We start from the raw sequence: 19,621 nt of genomic DNA, 5'->3' as shown, positions 1-19,621 counted from the left end.
TTATTTCTGGAAAACAATAGCTGTGTTGCTCCAAAGTAGTATGCCTAGGAGGTAGATTATTTAGCACAAAGAGAACATGATCTGGCCACTTCATATTGCTAAGCACTCAGCCAAGTGTACAATCTAGAAGCAGGTCAAAATTAAGGGAAACCATGTAAAAATGCTATCTATGTGATGAGCAATCCAAAAACCAGTATCCAGTGGGACCACAGAGTAAATACAGTAATTCAGATTACTTAATCATACCCTACAGAAGGAAGCTCAGAAACGAAGCAGTTTAAGACTGGCTATGTAAAATGTCAGTCTGATTCTATCAGGAGCAGGTAAGCATGAAATTTGCTACTTCTAGAGACAGACTTATTAATCTCCTAACACAGTTACTGGCACAGGAACAAGACAGATCAATGGAACAAAACAAAGTCCAAGACTGGACAAGGTTTCTTTTAGTGTATGATGAAGCTAGCATTTCAAGTTAGTGGTAAAGTGCTGGAAAAACTAGCTATTTGGAAAAAATAAGCTGGATCCTCAAAACCCTTCTAACCCCACTCCCAAATAAATTCCACATACAGCCAAGATTTAAATACAAAAAGTCAAATAATCAAACTCCTAGAAAGATGAGTGACTATTTTTAATCTCAGAACGAGAAGACCATTACAAAAAATGATGCAAAAAATGGAACCCGTAACATAATATAGGGATTACTTTGACTTTATATAAAAATTTTAATGGCAAAAATACCACATAGCAAGTTTGAAAAATGTCAAAATTATTTGCAACATGACAAAGGGTTACTATAGAAAAGAGCTGTCAAGTCAATAAGAAAAAGACAAAGGCCTCAAAAGAAAATAGGGAAAAGACACAAACAAGCAATTCACAAAGGACAAGGAAACAGCTCATAACATATGAAAAGCTATTCAATTTCACGAGTAATCCAAAGGAAATCAAAGAAGAATAATGTGATGGCGTTTCCACCTTCCAGAAAAGCTCAACAGAATTTATCCAGTAAGGGCACGGAGACCAGGCACCTGTGTGCACTGTCCATGGGAGCATATCAACTGCTACCACTTTTCTGAAGAGATGCTTGGTGATGTGAATCAGAACTCATGCCCATACCCTGTGACCCAACAAACCCAATCTTAGGAATTTATCATAGGGGGTAATTACACATCTTAACAAAAGATGTGTTTGTACCTGGGTGTTTACCACAGCTAACAACTACTGAGCACTTCCTACAGGCCATCTCCATTGCAAAGCATCTTCACACATTATCATTTAATCCATATAACAATCCCATAAACTATCACTGTATCTGTATATTCTAGGTGAGGGATTAAAGCTTTGTTAAATAAGCTATGGTGTGCAATAAAACAACATACCAGGTGCTGCTGAAAATGTTTCAGGTAGTCACTGACATTGCAAGGTACAATATTCCTAACGTGTTGAGTACAAAGCAAGTTATGGAATAGTGTATAAAATCCTGGGTGTGTATTAATGGATAACAGACATCTGGAAGGAGGTCCTTCAAAATTTAACAGCAACTGTCTCTAAGTGGTAGAATTTATGGTGATACTTCTTTATAGTTTTTCTGGATTGACTGAATTACTCCCCACCCCACCTCCAACTATCAGGAATCACTTTTAAACATAAAACTATAGAAGTTATTTTTATTTTGAAGAAATAACATATGAAAGGGTGGTATAAAAGGTACACATAGAACATATCAGTTTATTCTTCTATTAATACTGGCTAACGGGGTGTAACAGAAGGTTACAGGACAGGTCAGAGAACCCCGGACCCCCCGTCACACTAACATGGGTGGTCTTGATTTGAGGTAGACTCCCTAATACCACATCTTAACATCATTATTCACCGATATACTCACAGTCTTCTGTTCATCACCTGTTGAACAGTGATTTCTAGTGTCCCAGATGGTACTGACAGCCGTTTACTGCCCCCAGTAGGGAAGCTCTGGGCAGCAGGGAATCGCTGGCTGGCATTTGTAACCAAATTGGTTTTCAGGGATTCATTATGTTAAGAGAGTAAGGGACAACTCGTAACACCTTCTCTGAAATACATCCACCTTGACAGCTGGCGGTAAGATTTATCCATGCATTTATTGCCTACCATTTTAAAGCCTGAGGTCCACACATTTTAGAGACCATGAATTACCACAAATGTCCATTTCTCTGGTCCTGTGGCCAACTGCTAGTTCCACCTGGAAAAAGAGAAAGGCCACAAACCACAACATTCTTCAGGGGGAGAACTTTGTCTTCACATCTAATTAAACCAGAAGCCTAATTACTGTTGCTATAGCTTGGAGAACTTAAAGTTAGTCCCGACAGTCACTGTAGCTTGGAAAAAAAACAAAAACAAAAAAACAACCACTTGGTAACGAGAAACTTCTGCCTGTCTTTAGTTACACACCTGATCAAAAGTAAAATACTGGAAGAACCAACACTGGACAACCAAGTGTGGGTCAGGTTCACAGGGCCAGGCCCAGATGAAAAGGCACTTGCAGATGACCCAACTGTCCTGCCATCAGGAACCATCTCTCTGGCTAGTAAACGAGGGAATGAATCCCATGATGGCATCGTTCACACAGATTCCTTCTTGTGACAAGTACATCTGTGTGTCTACCATGGGCCATGCCCTATTTGGAGCACTGGGGAAACAGAAGTAATAATACACATTCTGTGCTTGTGGAGCATTTGTACCCCAAAACACACCTCCTACAGAAGTCTAAAAATGAAGGCGAAACATGCTAGACCTTTAATCTATAGACGGCAGCCTGTAATAGTGAAAATAAAACCACAAAAGTGGGTGCAAAAGCCCAGTCCAGTTATTAGCTGGTTGGAAAAACAGGCACAAATTATTTTCTCTCTTGGGCATCCATTTCCTCCAGAGTAAAACTGAATTATGCTCCTTCACTCACTGGAATAATAAGAATCAAATGAAATAACATAAAAAGGCAAGGCCCTGGTGATTCCATAAAAGCTGGGAATTTAAGATTCAGGCTTCCAAACCCCAACTAGGGAACACAGGGACAGAAAGGCCACAGTGATGTCCAAAAGAGGTCTGGAACACAACTTAGGTGATGCTCTCGCAGGCAGGGAGAAAATCTTAACAGAATTCAGTTCTGTTAAATAAGGCGCTGCAAGGATCATAAAACATGAGCTAAAAATAAGATCACAAATGTTCCAGTTCTCATGGAGACTATTCTTAGAAATGAAACAGCTAAACACCAAATATTATACAAGTTTTCATACCTACTCAATTATTCAGTCTTCTGCAAGGCAGGATGATACACAGGAGAGCAATGGGATAATATTCAACCTGAATTTTATTTCCAGCTCTGCTGAAAGCTGTGTGGAGCGTGAGGGACACAACCTAACTTCACCACCAAGGCAAGGGGACTGGAGTGACATTTCTAGTTCTTTAAGATTCTATGACTCATCAATAATTTAACCGCTCAGTTTGCTTTTCCACTGCTCTTTGTTTAAACAAACAAACAAACAAACAAACAAATTCAGCTGCCTGCTCCATAACACTCTAGTGTTGCAAAGGTGGGGGTGGGGGTGGGCAACAGCAACCTGCATTACACAGAAGCCCCAAAGAGCCGAATGCTCACTGGAAGGAAGCAAGGGAGACTTCTGGTGCCAGGGTCTGTGCAGTAGAAATCTATGCATTTGACCTCTAAGATAAACCTGCAGACCATCACTCTAAGTCAATTTGCTAAACTTGCTAGAATGGTCTAACATTAGGAATCCATTTTCTTAGTTTACAAAAGAAGCAAATAAAATTTGGGGGATAGTGTATTTCAAGACAGGATCAGCAGCAAAGAGGAAAAGGATATTGCAAGGGGTCTATCACTTCTGTAGGAAAAAAAAGTAAACTTCAACGAACAGACAACGGGCCGTTCAAAAGGGGAGAAAACAGCTCCACATTCTCAACAGCTCTTGAGGGCATGAATGCCACACCATATTAAAATAATGTGAGGGGTGCCTGAGTGGCTCAGTTGGTTAAGCGACCAACTTCAGCTCAGGTCATGATCTCGCCGACCGTGAGTTGGAGCCCCGCATCGGGGTCTGTGCTGACATCTCAGAGCCTGGAGCCTGCTTTGGTTTCTGTGTCTCCCTCTCTCTGCCCCTCCCCTGATTGCACTCGGTGTCTCTCTCTCTCTCTCTCTCAAAAATAAATAAACATTAAAAAAAAATTTTAATAAAATAATGTGAGTGGTGGGGCACCTGGGGGGCTCAGTTAGGCGTCCGACTTGATTTCGGCTCAGGTCATGATTTCCAGGTTCGTGGGTTCAAGCCCTGCATCGGCTCTGTGCTGATGGTGTGGAGCCTGTTTGAGATTCTCTGTCTCGGCCCCTGCCCTGTTCGTGCACTCTCTCTCAAAATAAATAAATAAACATTAAAAAAAAATAACAAAATATGGGAATGCAAGCTGGCACAGCCACTCTGGGAAACAGTATGGAGGTTCCTCAAAAAACTAAAAACAGGGGCGCTTGGGTGGCTCAGTTGGTTGAGCATCTGACTTCAGCTCAGGTCATGATCTCCCAGTCCGTAGGTTTGAGCCCCGCATCGGGCTCTGTGCTGACAGCTCGGATCCTGGAGCCTGCTTCGAATTCTCTGTCTCCCTTTCTCTCTGCCCTCTCCAGGTCGTGCTCTGTCTCTGTCTCTGTCTCTCTCTTAAAAATAAATAAACATTTTTTAAAAATTTTTAAAAAAAAAGCAGCTAAAAACAGAACTACCCTACGACCCAGCAATTACACTACTAGGCATTTATCCACGGGATACAGGTGTGCTATTTCGAAGGGACCCATACACCTCCATGTCTATAGCAGCAACAATAGCCAAAGTATGGAAAGAGCCCAAATGTCCATCGATGGATGAATGGATAAAGAAGATGTGGTATATATATAATGGAATATTACTTGGCAATCAAAAAGAATGAAATCTTGCCATTTGCAACTACGTGGATGGAACTGGAGGGTATTATGCTACATGAAATTAGTCAGAGAAAGACAAAAATCATATGATTTCACTCATGTGAGGAGTTTAAGAGACAAAACAGGTGAACATAAGGGAAGGGAAGCAAAAATAATATAAAAACAGGGAGGGGGACAAAACATAAGAGACTTTTAAATATAGAGAACAGAGGGTTACTGGAGGGGTTTGGGGAGGGGGGGATGGGCTAAATGGGTAAGGGTGTTAAGGAATCTACTCCTGAAATCATTGTTGCACTATATGCTAACTAACTTGGATGTAAATTTAAAAAAATAAAATTAAAAAAAAAAAGCAAATAGACTAGAGAACCAAGAATGAAAAAGAGGATACAAATGAGGAGACAATTGCATGAATCTGGCTGAAAGATTACAGTGGCTTGAAATAGAGTGCTAGCCAATGGAAATGGAGAGAAGTAGATGGATTTAAAGTGTGTCTGGAATCAGAAAATACAGTATTTGCTGATAGACTCTACATTGAATGTGAGAGAGAGAATCAAAAATGACTTGTCCTATATTATAAAGAACTTCAGCCTTTTGTGGTCAACCACTGAAGGGACATTTACTGATAATCCTTAGTACCTGGAGAACTTGTATTGTGAAGGGTACAAATAAAAGTAACTCTAATGCTTTAAAAAAACAAATAAATAAAATAACAAAATAAAATAATGTGAGTGGTGGGATAGCATAATTTAATCTCTTCCTAAATGATCCAGGGTCATACTATTGACTAAGAAGGTAGAGAAATATTTTAGAAGAGTTTCCATTAAACAAAAACAAAAAATCTCTAGCATTTAAAAGGATAGGCTTAGTTTTTGAAAAAATCACTTTCATGAGATAATTCAATTCTGATTATGCCCAATAAATGAGCTAAGTTTCAAAACAGTTAGCATTTACTTTTTACATCCTAGTCCCACTTCGAAGACAAGACAGTGATAAGGGATGGGTCCCAGCTGCCAGCCACTCCCCAATACAGGTGGGGGCTAAACCCTCACAGCCTCTGCTACAACCACACGGGCCTTCTTCCAGATCCTAGGGCATACCAAGCTCTTTCCAGCCTGAAGCCTTTGAACATATAGTTCTCTCTGCCTGGGATACTCCTCCTGATAAAATTCTATTCATTTTCAAGTATCAATTTAAATAATTTCTCAGTAAGTCCTTCCTAATGCCCCCAGAGTAAAAGGCCCTCTGTCAGTTATTCTCCTGTAGTTACTTTTGTTCTTGTGGGTAGTTACTGTACTTATAATTATGTATTTGTTTAATTTTCATTTTTGTCCTGCTGGTTCATAAAAGGAGGGATCTTGTCTGCTGTTTTCACCATCACTTCCCAGGACCGATGCCTAAGTTTTGGAAGGCGGGCAATTAGCGACTGTTAAGTACAGAAAAACAGTAATGGCACTGAAGTTTAACTAAGCGCTTATGATATATAACGCACTACTACTTTATAGATGAAGCAGTGGGTTCAAAGAGGTTAAGTCATTTGTCCAGAGTCATAGAGTTTGTAAGTCGCAGAGCAAAGATTCAAACTCCTGACTCCAGACCACACACTGCAGTCTCCCCCAGCACTGTATGAGGCAAACGTGGTGAAAGAATCGTGCAAGTATTGCTCCTACCTTTAAGAAGTTTATAATGTGGGGAATAAGAAATTTAATAAATGAGAGTGAATACAAGACAGAATACTACAGTTAAGTGCTAGATCACACGGCATAGTTAAATGTGGTAGGGAAGAACAGAAGAAAGCACCTAGAGCTAGAAGGGCATTCAGATGGGAAGAAAAGCCATGCGCACAAAGATGGAGAAGCAGCCTAGCCCATGATGAGCTCAAGGGACTGGTGAAAAGGTCGCACTAACTGGAACAGAGGGTTAACAGAGGCCAGGAAGTGGTGAAATGTTAGCCTAAAGAGATATGCACATAATAAAAAATAATTCCATTGACATTCTGGTCTGCTCTGCTTCCCAGCAAAGTTCCTGAGAAGTGCTGATCACATCTCGTTAATATTTCTTAAAAGTCCACAGAAGATGGCACAGTGCAAAGCTAACAGTGGCTGCTCAGTTACCAAATGAGGGTGAAACAGGCAAGGTGCCATTTCAGGGCTGTCAACTTGAAACCACGGACGCTAACTCTAATAAACTAAAGCTTAATGAAAGAGAAGTAGCTATGAAATGATAAGTAGTCTTATTTGTTCTAATTGTGAATTCCTTAAAACTATAAGTAAATAGCTATATATACTTGAAATTAATAGAACCCAATGAGCCAGTAGCTGATGATGGTGGGATTATGATTCCCCCCTTTCATCTTCCATAGCTTCAGGAACAACACTTTGGTCAAATAATCTCTCTCACCTTATACCCTTTTTCTTAAAATCCCAAGTCCACGGACATAGGTGGTACATATTTCTTAATCCAGATTTGGTTCCTGTGAGTAGCCATAATAACTCTCTTAGGAATATTACAGCTATGAAAAAAAAAAAAGTTAAGTGCATACCCAAATATTTGAGCATCTAACTGGAATGCATCAGAAGCTGTGTGGAAATAATCATTATAAGATATGATAAAGGATGAATACACACTATATCCCATGTCTCATTTTCTCTTCACAATGACCCTAAGACACAGAAAGTAGTCTACCCATTTTATAGACGAAAAGACTAAGGTTCACTGAGATTAATCTGCCCATGATCACCACTGATGTTTGAATCCAGCCAGGTCTGACCTGAGATCATGTTCCCTCCTAACCACTGCCTCAAAAAACTGTCGATCATATTAACAAGTTAAAATTTTGATGTAATCATGAAGGTTATAAAAAGAACACATACGCTTCTCATATTTCTGCCAATCTTGACTCACTTTCCTTCTTGCCACCCCCGCCCAAGCCTGTCACCCAACCCTGCCAAGTGATAAAACCACCTCATCTCATGTATCTCCGCTTATGCACGTGTTCCCCTGGAGTTGGTATTTATCAGGATCATTTGGTTGACATTTCGGCCTGTGGCCTCAAGAACAGATCAACAGGCTTATTAACAAATGACATAAACAACACATATATGGTACTTCAAGGTGTTCAAAACATTTTCTCTTCAAAGCCTCTGATAATGCTCCATTTTATATGATGGGAAACTGAGGTTTAAAAAGGCTGACAGGTGCCTGGGTGGCTCAGTTAGTCAAGTATCCAACTCTTGGTTTTGGCTCAGGTCATTGTCTCACAGTTTTGTGAGTTCAAGACCCGTGTTGGGCTCTGTGCTGTAAGCACGGAGCCGGCTTGGGATTCTCTCTCTGCTTCTCTCTCTGCCCCTCTCCCACTCACATTGTCTCTGTCCTCAAAAATAAATATAAAATAAAAAATAAAAAGGCTAATTGAGTTCTGCTGAGGGTACAATGACCTTAAGGAGCAGAGAAGAATTCATAACTATATGACTTACATCAGGGGTCTATAACCTTGCCTTATCCCTAAAGCAAACGCATTGATTTAAAATGTCTCTATGAAACACTTCCAAATGTAGCACCACGTTGGGACATCTGTGTTCTACTCTCAGTGCTTGGCCCACATGCAAGTAATTTAGCCTCATCAGTAAAAGAGATATGACCAGCTAATTAGCCTAACAATCTATGATTCAAACTGTTTAGCACATTATCAGCAAGAATTCACCCTTATGCTTGTTCACAAATGTTCAGAACAGAGAAATCTGTTCCTCGGCTTCGTCTTATAGCTCCTGGGTTTCTCATGCCTTGGCTCACATCCTCCTCCAATAAGGTCCAGGAGTCCAGGAGTGTTCCTTAGAACCTTCAGCACTTCAAGTATAAAAGGTGGTCTGCACTGCCCTCTATTCCATTCTCCTGTTGGACGCATTCTTCAAGACCACAGCAATGGTCAACTTCTAAAAAGGATAACTCTTCTTGGCTCCCCATTTCCACCTCTGGTTTCTCCACCTCTAGCCCCCTCTCTAGTACTAAAAGATGTAAGTCCCAACACAAAATTCCCTGCCCAGACACCCCCTCTCTTTCCTCTTCTCATCCCTGCCCAAGAGCTACCTTTTTTTGACTTTTCTATATGTTCTTCTGGAAAGCTTAGACATACTCCTCATCTCTCCATTGACCATTCCCTGAGCATATGTTGGATTTCCCTCCATCATGCCTTTACAGATCTCCTTAATAATCACCTCCATACCCTGATTCTCTCTTCATCTAGGAGGCCTTCCCAGACCACCGCACTGTAGTGGTCAAGCCTTCTTCAAAAATTCTTCCAAACTCTCATCAAGCCATCTCTGAACACCTAAACCCTTAAAGTAGCACCAATGAGGATATCTTTAATGTTTACCTGTGATGATACACAGGCCTGAACTCCACTATACAGTTTAGTAAGTGCTTAAATGAATGACATCCACATAATACGTTTAACATTTTGATAGAACTTCATATTTGACCCTCCAAATAATCCTAAAGCTGCTTATCTAGTTTATAAACTTATAAAGGTCATAGAAGTTAAGTGACTGTCCATGAATCACATAGCTATAAAGCAGCAGAACAAGGTCTCAAATCTGGGTATTGAGATCTCTCTTTTGAATTTTGTATACAACATATCTGTAATTTGAATCCCTTTGACAAATAGTATGTACCAGATAGACATTTGATTGAGTCATCTTGTCTGGGAAGTATGAGGTTCATCAAAATTTTTCTTCCCAGTTCAATTCTCTTGATTCTTCAGGGTGATCTTACTGTTGAACAGACTTACAAATTGGCTTAAGTACAATATTAGAGCTTAGTTTCTTAGGTAATACAGGAAGAGCAAAACTCTTAACAAAAGCAAGTAAGAGAGAGATAGTACTCAAGCCCTAGAAGGGAAAAAAACATACATTTCTTCTGATGAAAAAAATCAAGTCAATTAATCACACATACATTTCTAACTAGCACAGAACTGAGTATACTAATGGTAAGCTGACAATCTTTTTTATTAATTTATTTATTTTTGAAAAAGAAAGAGAGAGGGAGAGAGCAGGGGAGGGGCAGAGAGAGGGGGGACAGAGGATACGAAGTGAGCTCTGTGCTGACAGCAGACAGCCCGATATGGGGCTTGACCTCACAAACCTTGAAATCATGACCTGAGCCAAAGTAGGACACTTAACTGACTGAGCCACCCAGGCCCCCTGGCCATCTGTTTTCAAATACAAGCAGTCAGGACAAAAAAAAAAAAAAAAAAAAAAAGCCCCAGTTTTGGCAAAGTACTGTAGGGAAGGAGAAAAAACAAATTTACTATTATATATTTACTGGGTTTGCTTTTGGACTATCCAAAAGCTTTGGTTAGTATTTGCTTAGCATTAGATTCTTCAGGCAACAAAGAATGATAAAGAACTACCCAAAAAACAAACAAATCAAAGGTCTTTCATAATTATATGAAAAAAAATACTCCTGCTATCTTTAACAACACTGGTATTTCAGTGAAGCAAGCTCTGGAGGTGGTAACAAATTACCCCCAGATGTGAAATCCCAGGCTATGTTCAAGTTCAACTGTGAAGCAGATCAGCAGCAATTTGCTTCTAAATTTGGAATCAAGCAATAAACATTTGTGATCACAACCTCTGGCCTCCTCCTCTTCCATATGAATCAGAATTTTTTTAGACATTTTAAATCTAATCCAAAATTTCTCATGTTGTAGATGAGGAATTGAGGGCTAGAAAGCGAAATGCAAAACAGAAAATAAATTACAGTCACAGAAAACTTTCTCAGCAAAACACCAAAGGCTCTGAATGGAAGATTCTGTTTTTACTGTGGTTTCCTGAGACTAGGGTTGAGAGTAGAGTAGGGAAAATAGCCTCAATCTTTAAAAAACAAACAAACAAAAAAAGAACAACAGAAAAAAAACCCTCCACATGTCCAGCATTCACTTAAAAACCTCTACAGATTTGAAGGGTCTGTCGTGAAGATCCATTCGACCCAGCTAGCTCAAAGATATATATTACTAACCCAGCTTTGATTACAGTCACTATTAGAACAACAATACAAAACCTGTCTAAAACTGACTAAAATTGACTAGCATGTTCCTCAAGGCCCATTTTACTCCTCAAACCCATTTACATAAAGATCAGTGACATGGCTACCTAGACAATGGGAAAGAACAAATTTTCACCAAACTTTAAAAAATGTTTATTTATTTTGAGAGAGAGAAAACAAGAGTGAGCAAGTGGAGGAGGGGCAGAGAGAGAGAGAGGGAGAGAGAGAATCCCAAGCAGGCTCTGCACTGCCAGCACAGAGCCCAACTTGGGGCTCAAACCCACAAACTGTGAGATCATGACCTGAGCCAAAACCAAGAGTTGGATGCCTAATCGACTGAGCCACCCAGGCACCCCAATCAATTTTCACCAAATTTTTAAAAAAGAGTAAAAGATGCAAAAGAAACACTGGTTACAAAAGGATAAGAAGGCAACTGAAAAATTTTTTGGAAATTTACAAATGCACTATCTATTTCAAAATATTTTTGGAGCTACTATCATAGCACCTTTTCCTTAAAAAGCTGTATTTTTAAATTAGATGTTAAATTTGATAGTTTTGTGTACGCTAATATTAGCTTCTAATCACCTAAAACATTTGAACGTCATTTCTTCAGTCTTAAAACACAGTTCACTTTCTGTAGAGACAGAACTTGAGGGGTCGGGGTGCACAGAAAGGGAGGGAGAGGAGCAGACATTACTCCTACCGACCACTACCACTCAGTGTTAAGCACTGCCCTGATGTGATGATCACACAAGGATAACAGGCCAAGTAGGACAAAGTTGGGGAGCACAGTCTCTGCAGTCACCCACTGAGAATCCAATGCTTGCTGGCAGGAGCCGATTAGAAATCGGCAGAGTGCAGAAGAAGCTGCTAATAGCCTCCGTGAACTTGACACGAAAGATCAGATCAAAACAGCAGGATGGAGAGCCTATTATTATTATCATTACGGAAAGAAAATAACCATTAGAAATTGACCAGAACATGAGCCTTCTCCCAATTATTTCCACAAACAGACAAGAGACTCAGATTTCTAATTAAAAATCACTAGGCACAGAGCCAAATATTTGAGTCAGCAGAGAACTTACCTAATTGTCACGCTGCATTCCCTCTCAGCCACTTGTCCTGCCTGGGTAGCTGTCTACCCTCACCCCAGCCAACCTTCAGATGAGGACTAACTAACCTTTCCCCAGATAAATATACTTCATTGAATCTGCTGATACTTGTAACTGAAATCCCCAATGCATACGGCATGTTAACAGCCATTAGGGGTTAAAGTTCTGATTAGTATACTGCATGGGAGTAGAATCCCATGAGGATTTTGCTCAGTCTGCTCAACCAGGACCAAGAAGGAAATCCTGCAGAATTCCTATTCTTTGACCCCCAAACAAATGGGTGGAACAGGACTCAAGAGAAGATTAACTCGAGGGTGTGGCTGGGAATGCCGGGGAAGGTAGTATGAAGAGAGGTTGAATGTTGGAATAAGTGAGGCACTTAGAAAGTTGCAGGGGAGCTAAAGGCACTGACCTTCAGATTTCCGGGTGTTACAAAGATCCACGACAGGCTAGAGGTGGCAGCTCCTTGAACCTCCAACAGGCACATTCAGTCCTGTCAGCCTGGACTCAGCCTTGCCAGCACCAGCAAGCACACACACACATTCTTCTCAGAGCTGACATACACACAACACAGTCTCTCCACAGGGCCTGTTTACTTAAGAAACCAGATGCTTTGATGTTGGGGTAGAAGTTGGGAAGTTATGTGTAAAGAAGTAGTTAATGACAGCAGCAGAGGGAGGACAGAGAAGGAGCAGCAGTTTTCTGGCTTTTAATCATAACTTTTGAAAGTTTTAAGGAAATTATCAAATGGTCTGAACCCAGGAATGAGAAGGAAATTATGTCAGCAACCACCGTAACTCCGGCCAAGGCATTTCATCTGTTTCTTTAAGACAGTTTTCATGCCTAACCTCAAAGGGCTACTTATAGGAGGAATGTTTTGAAGCAATCCAACTTAGCAACCAACATTAATAAAATCTATGCTTGCTCAATTTCTCTCATGTACAAAGGTTATACATGTCATGAGCATTCCAAGCACTTAAAGGAAAGAATCAGTAAAAAGGGTGGTGTGAAAACAGTTTTGGGTTAGAGGCAAAAAGGGTATTTATTGAGCCCGAGTTTCAGGTCATTAGGGCACAGGTCTCCTAAACCAGAACAGAAAAGTGCTATCATGGTTTAGAACTACCTTGCTTTTTAAGGAAGATGAAACACCAACATATTCTCATAAGCCAAACAAACCATAGGTCCAGGAGATCTGCTAACCCTTCTGAGGCTTTTCATTGTCCAGTCTGAATTATCTTTTCCTGGTATCATTCAGCACACCTTGAACATTTTTAGGGCATTCTCATATACTGACTGTATGGATTAATGTGGTCTAACACGAACAGCACATTTTAGCAAATAAGAAGAGAACCAAGAACTTCTGATTTTCCTTGGGAAGTGAATCCTGTCATGAAAAACTACTCTAAATGGCACTTTCCCAGCTGTACAAAAGTATACAATATCCCTGATAAAAAAAAGTTGTTTTGTCCTGCTGATACTTTTATCTCACACTATTATAGTGTGAGATAAAATACTAGATAAAATACTAGATCCCCAAATACTAGATCTCTTCAATATAGTTCAGGAAGATTTATTATGACTTCTAAAAACAGAGAAGCGAAAACCAGAACAAACCACTATGTAACAATTCCTGTTAAGGAGGTGAATCTCTGGGGCACCTGGGTGGCTCAATCCATTAAGCCATGACTTTGGCTCAGGTCATGATCTCATGGTTCGTGAGTTCGAGCCCTGCGTAGGGCTCTGTGCGGACAGCTCAGAGCCTGGAGCCTGCTTCAGATTCTGTGTCTCCCTCTCTGTGCCCCTCCTCCACTCGTGCTGCTTCTCTCTCTCTCTCTCAAATAAACATTAAAATTAAAAAAAAAAAAAAAAGGAGGTGGACCTCTAAGACCTGCTTTACTCAACCATGTCTAAGGTGAAGAATATTAACAACAGCTTCACTCTGGCCACATATACATGTTATAAATAGGATGGGATCTCTGAAGGAGAGATCATGGACGATGAACAAGTGCAAAAAGAGCTATTTAATATTAGGTCACTGAAAGACTAAGAAAAAAAGCTAAAAAACAAAACAAAACACTGGAAACAGTAGCTAAATAAAATGAGAGAAACAGAGGGAAGTTTCTTTTCATATGGACCTTAAAGAACCAGATTTTAAGACCTGCTCTTGAGTAGATTTGGCCTAAGAATCCCCTGAGCCAGTTTTTTCAACCTCTAGCTTTAAAAATCAATAGTTTACAAATGACGTATCAAGTCAAGCCAATCAAGGAAGGTTCTGCAGGAATAAATTCAGGAGGAGCAGCAGGTCCTAAATTAGGTAGGTCAACCAGCAAGAGAAGAATCAAATATGGAGTAAGAATGCTGTGTCCAGCTGACTCCAGGAAGGAAGTGGTCCTGTTGTAAGTTCAGCTTCGGTACTGCAAGGCCTTTCTCAACACCCCACCGTGGGATGGAAGTCTACAACATTATTTCTTCCTCCACAAACAGGAAGTCTTCCCGGTACTCACTCCACCCAATCTGCATCCAACCAGTCCCACCCGTCAGCACTAGTTTCACCACCTTTCCACAGCTCCTGCCTGGAATGCCTTACGTGGGGCTACCCGGCTACCCCTGACTGCTTGTGCCCTGACTGCAGTTCCCCTAGGGGGAGGGGGGAGTGCAGATCTGAGAATTCTGCACAGGTAACAAGTATAGTCCAGGCAGAGGGAGAATGATAGTTCAGGGGGAGACTGAGATCTGGCTGACAGGGAACGTGGCTATACATGGACAAGTGCAGTTAGCCACTCATCTCTGTCCCCCCATGCAACTCTCTTTGAAAGAGCAAGAGCTATAACAAAGAGCATATTAAATTGAGAATACATTGTGCAAATATGGGTAACAACAATTAAACTGTTAGTTCCAGAAAAACAAGAGGAAGATGCCCATGTTGCACTGCAGCAAGGAGCCAGGACCTTCTTAACAATGGGCTTTGTCAGGCCAGTAGCGTGCAAAGGTTGAGGGGCTTGTCCCCAGGGCCAGAAATGCTACAATTTCTAAAGTTGCTGACTAGGACCTAGCGCAAAGGAGAGTATCTGCAACGTGCGTCCTAACTGTTGGAAATCTTGTTAACAACAGGATGAAGACATCCTGGTCAGAGTCCAAAGCCAGGATAGAAGGTCAAATGTGAAGGCGTAAGAGAGATCACATATATACTGTCATCCTACTTCCAAGCTTGTTCCTTTGCCTATTAAAATACACACAGTAACCTAGGAACTGCCGTGGGATTTCTGAACACCCGCCTACCCACCCTGAAAGTACTGACCCAGCGAGGACACACCTTTGCTTCTGCACAGCCCAACTTCTCCAAGCACTTAAGAGGTAATTATTCCTCCAGTTGCCTAGTGGGTTATAGCGCTACTGGATCCTAATTATTTACACAGACGCAAAAACAGCGACGCAGAAGAGATTTTGACAACTTAAAAAAAAAAAAAAAAAAAGAATGCCGTGAAAGTCGAAGGCTGCCTCCCCTGTGACGAAACACAGCCGCGCGGGCCGCGGCGTCCCGCGGGCCGCTCCCGGGCCGGACCCCGCCCGCCGCAGTTTCGGGGCCGCGGCCAGGCGAGCGGCCCGGGTCTCCCCGGCGGAGACGCGAGGCGCGCGGACGGAGAAAGAGGGGCGGGCTGCGCGGGCGGGGCAGGCGGCCGCCGGGGGCCCGGGGGCGGCACCTCGCAGTCCGGGCGGCACCCGGGCCCGGCGCCCGCTCACCTGGTGCGTGTTGTTGGCCAGCTTGGCGACGAAGTCCCGGACCCGGCCGCAGTCCTCATCCTCGTCGAGCGCGCTGCGGCGCCAACGGCCGCCGCGGGGAACCGGGCCCCCGGACGCGGCCGCGCGCAGCCCCCAGCTCACCCCGACGGGGCCGGGCCAGCGCGACAGCGGCGCAGCGGGCGGCGGCGGCGCGTCCAGCCGGTCCTGGCCGAGGGTCGCCGGCGGCAGCAGCTGCAGGAGGAGGAGGAGGTGGAGGCCGAGGCCGTGGGGCCAGCGCGAGAGGCCGTCCGCAGCTCCCCGGGGCCGCTCCATCGCCGCCGAATGCCGACGCTGCCGACACCTGCCGCCCGGCGCGCCCGCCCACCCCCGCCGGCGCCGCGCCACACCCCCGAGCCGGAGCCCCGCGCTCCTTGGATACGCGCAGCCGGGCCTCTCCGCCCCCATAGGCTGGCCGCCTGTCCTTCTTCCCCGGCCCACTCCTCATTGGCTCGCGTCGCCTCCGGCTTCGGGGGTCCTGGATTCGGATGCCAAGATGCGGGACTGATTGGCTGGAACGTGGCAGAGACGGCTGAGGTCATCCCCCCCATCGCCCGGCGTCTCCGGGGCCGGGCTTCCAGAGTTAGCGTAGGAGCTTCCCCCACCCCTCCCGCGTAGCCCCTCGCTCTTGGCGCCCGGACCCACTCTGGAACCCCAGGTTGGGGACTAGGTTATTCCCCCGTCTTCCCCACAGACACCCCTAAAATTCCTTTCATTGCGGCAGCGCCTGGAAAATCTCTTAAGGGAATCCCTGAGCTCGCTCAGCTGGAAAAAGGGGGCTTCGTCATGAACCGGTGCTTCAGGTTTTTAACCCTCGCGTACTGGAGCACTCATTGTCTAATGTAGCAGCCTTCTTGCTGCCAAAAGAGGTAAATGTGAATTGTGTGGGCTAGTCCTACGGAGGCAGATAGACATCAGGACATCCGTGACTCATGCAAGCTTGAAGAGTCCTCCACCATGTATGGTCTCACTCACTTTCTTCTTCTGCAGGGAGTTAGGCCAAAGGTAGAATTGCTCATTGGTTCCCCCAGAGTTACAAAGTAGCATAGAATCAGGGGCAGGTAAAAGGGGCAAGGGAATTACCCAGTGCTTACTTTTAGACAATCATTTCATAGGTGCATGTTGTCTTTACCAAAGTGCCCTAACCCTGCGGTGAGTGCATTGCACAAGTTTGGTTTTCAGTGTATAATGCCCCCTAAATCAGCACCCTGCCTTTAATCAATAAAACCCCCATGCTGTTTCCTTTATTGAAGAAACTGCACACTTAACTTTTAGAACATGCAGCGCAGGTAAAACCAGTTTTTAATCTTTACTGGCTCCGTCCCTTCAGAATGCCAGAAATTGTTCAGTAGAAAATGTAGCAAATAGATACAAAGTCTGCAAAATGTTACACCCAGATAAAGCCACTAAAAACTACTTTTAACTATAAACTGGACGTAAACCCAAATGAGAATATTCACTGTAGAGCAAAATGGTGCAATGCACCCAACTCAATGTTTACATTAAAATCCTATTCATGTTAATTTGCAAGCAAAAAGATTTACAAATTTACATTTTTTTCCCAACAACCATGATAAGACCTGAGAAGTGAAAAATAATTTTTGAATGGCATCTGAGCAGGGTGGTGAAATCACTAGAATAGTCTTCCAAGTTCTCAGCTGCTGAAATGACAAAGCTCCATGAAAACCGGTGTACAATTTGTTCCTTTCTGTTAATTACCATGTGTCAGATTATTTTTTAAAATACAGATTATTTTTTAATCTATGCCAACTATGGAATAGATCACAAGACAGTCAGTTCCAGCAGCATGTGATTAGCTGGGGAAGAAGAGGGGCTATAGAGGAATATTTCTTTGTTTGGGTGACACAAAGATGAATGGTCTATTGTCTTACAGCCCTGAAAGGAAAAAAGCCAACTCAACAGTGCCATCTCCTGGAGAAATTACTAAATCCACTTTTAAACTAAGTAGTAACTTGTAATTATGTGCACCTTCACTTTTGAATATATTGCTTTTAGTTACCATATGCTTACAAAATATATATTTCCTTCCTCTAACTCTACCAGCTTCTAGGGACATGGCATTTTGCATATGGCACTGAGGAAGTGTTTTGAGTGAATAAACTGTTCTGGTATTTTACTTTTCTCTGACACAGGCACTAAATACAGAGGTTGCACTTTATCTCCCTTGTGAAATACTGCACAGAAGATCTTACCTTACTTGTAGGACTAAAATATATAGATTACTTATCTCAAAACTGTACTTTCCTCCAAGATACATTCTATAGCAGAAAGATGAACAGAAAAGTTACACATCACAAAACTATCGCTTTTCCTAGTGAGATTATTTCTGGTTCTGTTTAAACTGAACACAAGAAGTGTTGTAGAAAGTTTTAAAGTTCTACAAAAAAAAACCCAAAAACCCACAAAGTTCCATCTCTTTCAAGAATGCTGAAATCCTTTTCTTTTAAGAATTCTAAAGTTTGAGCTATAGAGGGTATGAAACTTACTGCCTCACCAGTTGTATAAGGTACAAGTAACACTGCCTGGGCAGTAAGGAGGAAAATAGTGTAAGCTGAGGCTATGGGAGATATGCTAAGATCTATTTTCCCTTAAACAATACCCATGATTCAGAGACACAACTCTCACCTCTCCCTAAAGCGGCACACTTTGTGCATGAACCTACACAGAATTAAAGGGAATGCTGTGGTCTAGTTCTCCCCATGAGAAGCTTCATGGGAGCACAGACCATACTGTTTTCACAGCTCTATTCCCAATGCCTAATACATTATTACTTGGCACATAGGAAGTAAGTACTCAGTAATTTGTTAGATTTAAATAAATAGAAATTACGATAGGATTTTTCGGTGGCATTTTCTATCAGGATTTGATAACTGGTGAACATGAAATGAATCTCATGATTATCATATTTAAAAAGTAATCTCTACACTCAACCCTGAGATCAAGAGTCCCATGCTCTACCGACTTGCGCCAGCCAGGCATCCTACCGTGTATTTAGTAACAGGGTTAAAATAACCGTAACAGTCTCCGGGAACATTGGTGACAATACACTCTGGTTCCCTACTCTCCTTATGTGTATATACAGGGCAAAAGTTTTCTTCCAAGTGTTTCCAGTCATTGTAATTTCCAAAGGCATATAAACACAAGTATCTGTGGTTTTTTTTTTTGGGGGGGGCGGGGGGGGGGAGGAGAGTTGCCTAGAAACACAGTATGAAATTTAGTATGAATTCAACCTACTCAAATAATCATAACTTATTTTGACATCATGGACAACTGCCTACAAATGTTAATGAAGATAATACACAGTCAATTCTGCATTATCCACATATGGATTAGCCAGTCATGTTGTAGATAGTGCAAGTACATTTCAAATCTCAATGAGATTTCCCTATTACTTAGAAGGTGTGTAGGCTTCAAGGGACCTGGCATTGTAAAATCAAGAGTTGATGATTTGAAACCAGAAAATCTGAGTTCAAATCGCAACAGCTTAATTTTCTGTGTCCACGGACACACAGCCTTAAATTCTTTATCTGTATGATAATGATATCCATTTCATATGGCCATTTTGGGGGCTCCAAAAGATTCCTTAAATAATTTCAATGAGTCATAAGATGGCAGCTCTTATAGTTCTTCTTATCTTCATAAAGTGAAAATCTCTTTCCAAATTATCTATCAACACACAAGAACTGAGACAACATTGTAGTTGGCTTAATGAACTACA

At 42.2% G+C, this 19,621-nt stretch overlaps 1 protein-coding gene across 2 annotated transcripts in view; it reads right to left on the bottom strand.

Annotated features, from left to right (window-relative positions):
- The window catches only part of SORT1 (sortilin 1), a 67,628-nt gene extending 51,412 nt beyond the window's left edge, over positions 1 to 16,216 (bottom strand). For both annotated transcript variants that reach the window (XM_047873673.1, XM_047873674.1), the window contains exon 1: positions 15,847 to 16,216. In XM_047873673.1, coding sequence (XP_047729629.1) covers positions 15,847 to 16,158 — 312 coding nt within the window. In that variant the 5' untranslated portion in view covers positions 16,159 to 16,216. The remainder of the gene's footprint in view (positions 1 to 15,846) is intronic.
- Between the last annotated feature and the right edge of the window lie 3,405 nt (positions 16,217 to 19,621).

The sequence above is a fragment of the Prionailurus viverrinus genome, chromosome C1, assembly GCF_022837055.1.
Source record: "Prionailurus viverrinus isolate Anna chromosome C1, UM_Priviv_1.0, whole genome shotgun sequence".
Classification (NCBI taxonomy): Eukaryota; Metazoa; Chordata; class Mammalia; order Carnivora; family Felidae; genus Prionailurus; species Prionailurus viverrinus.
This window is presented reverse-complemented; position numbering and strand designations above follow the sequence as displayed.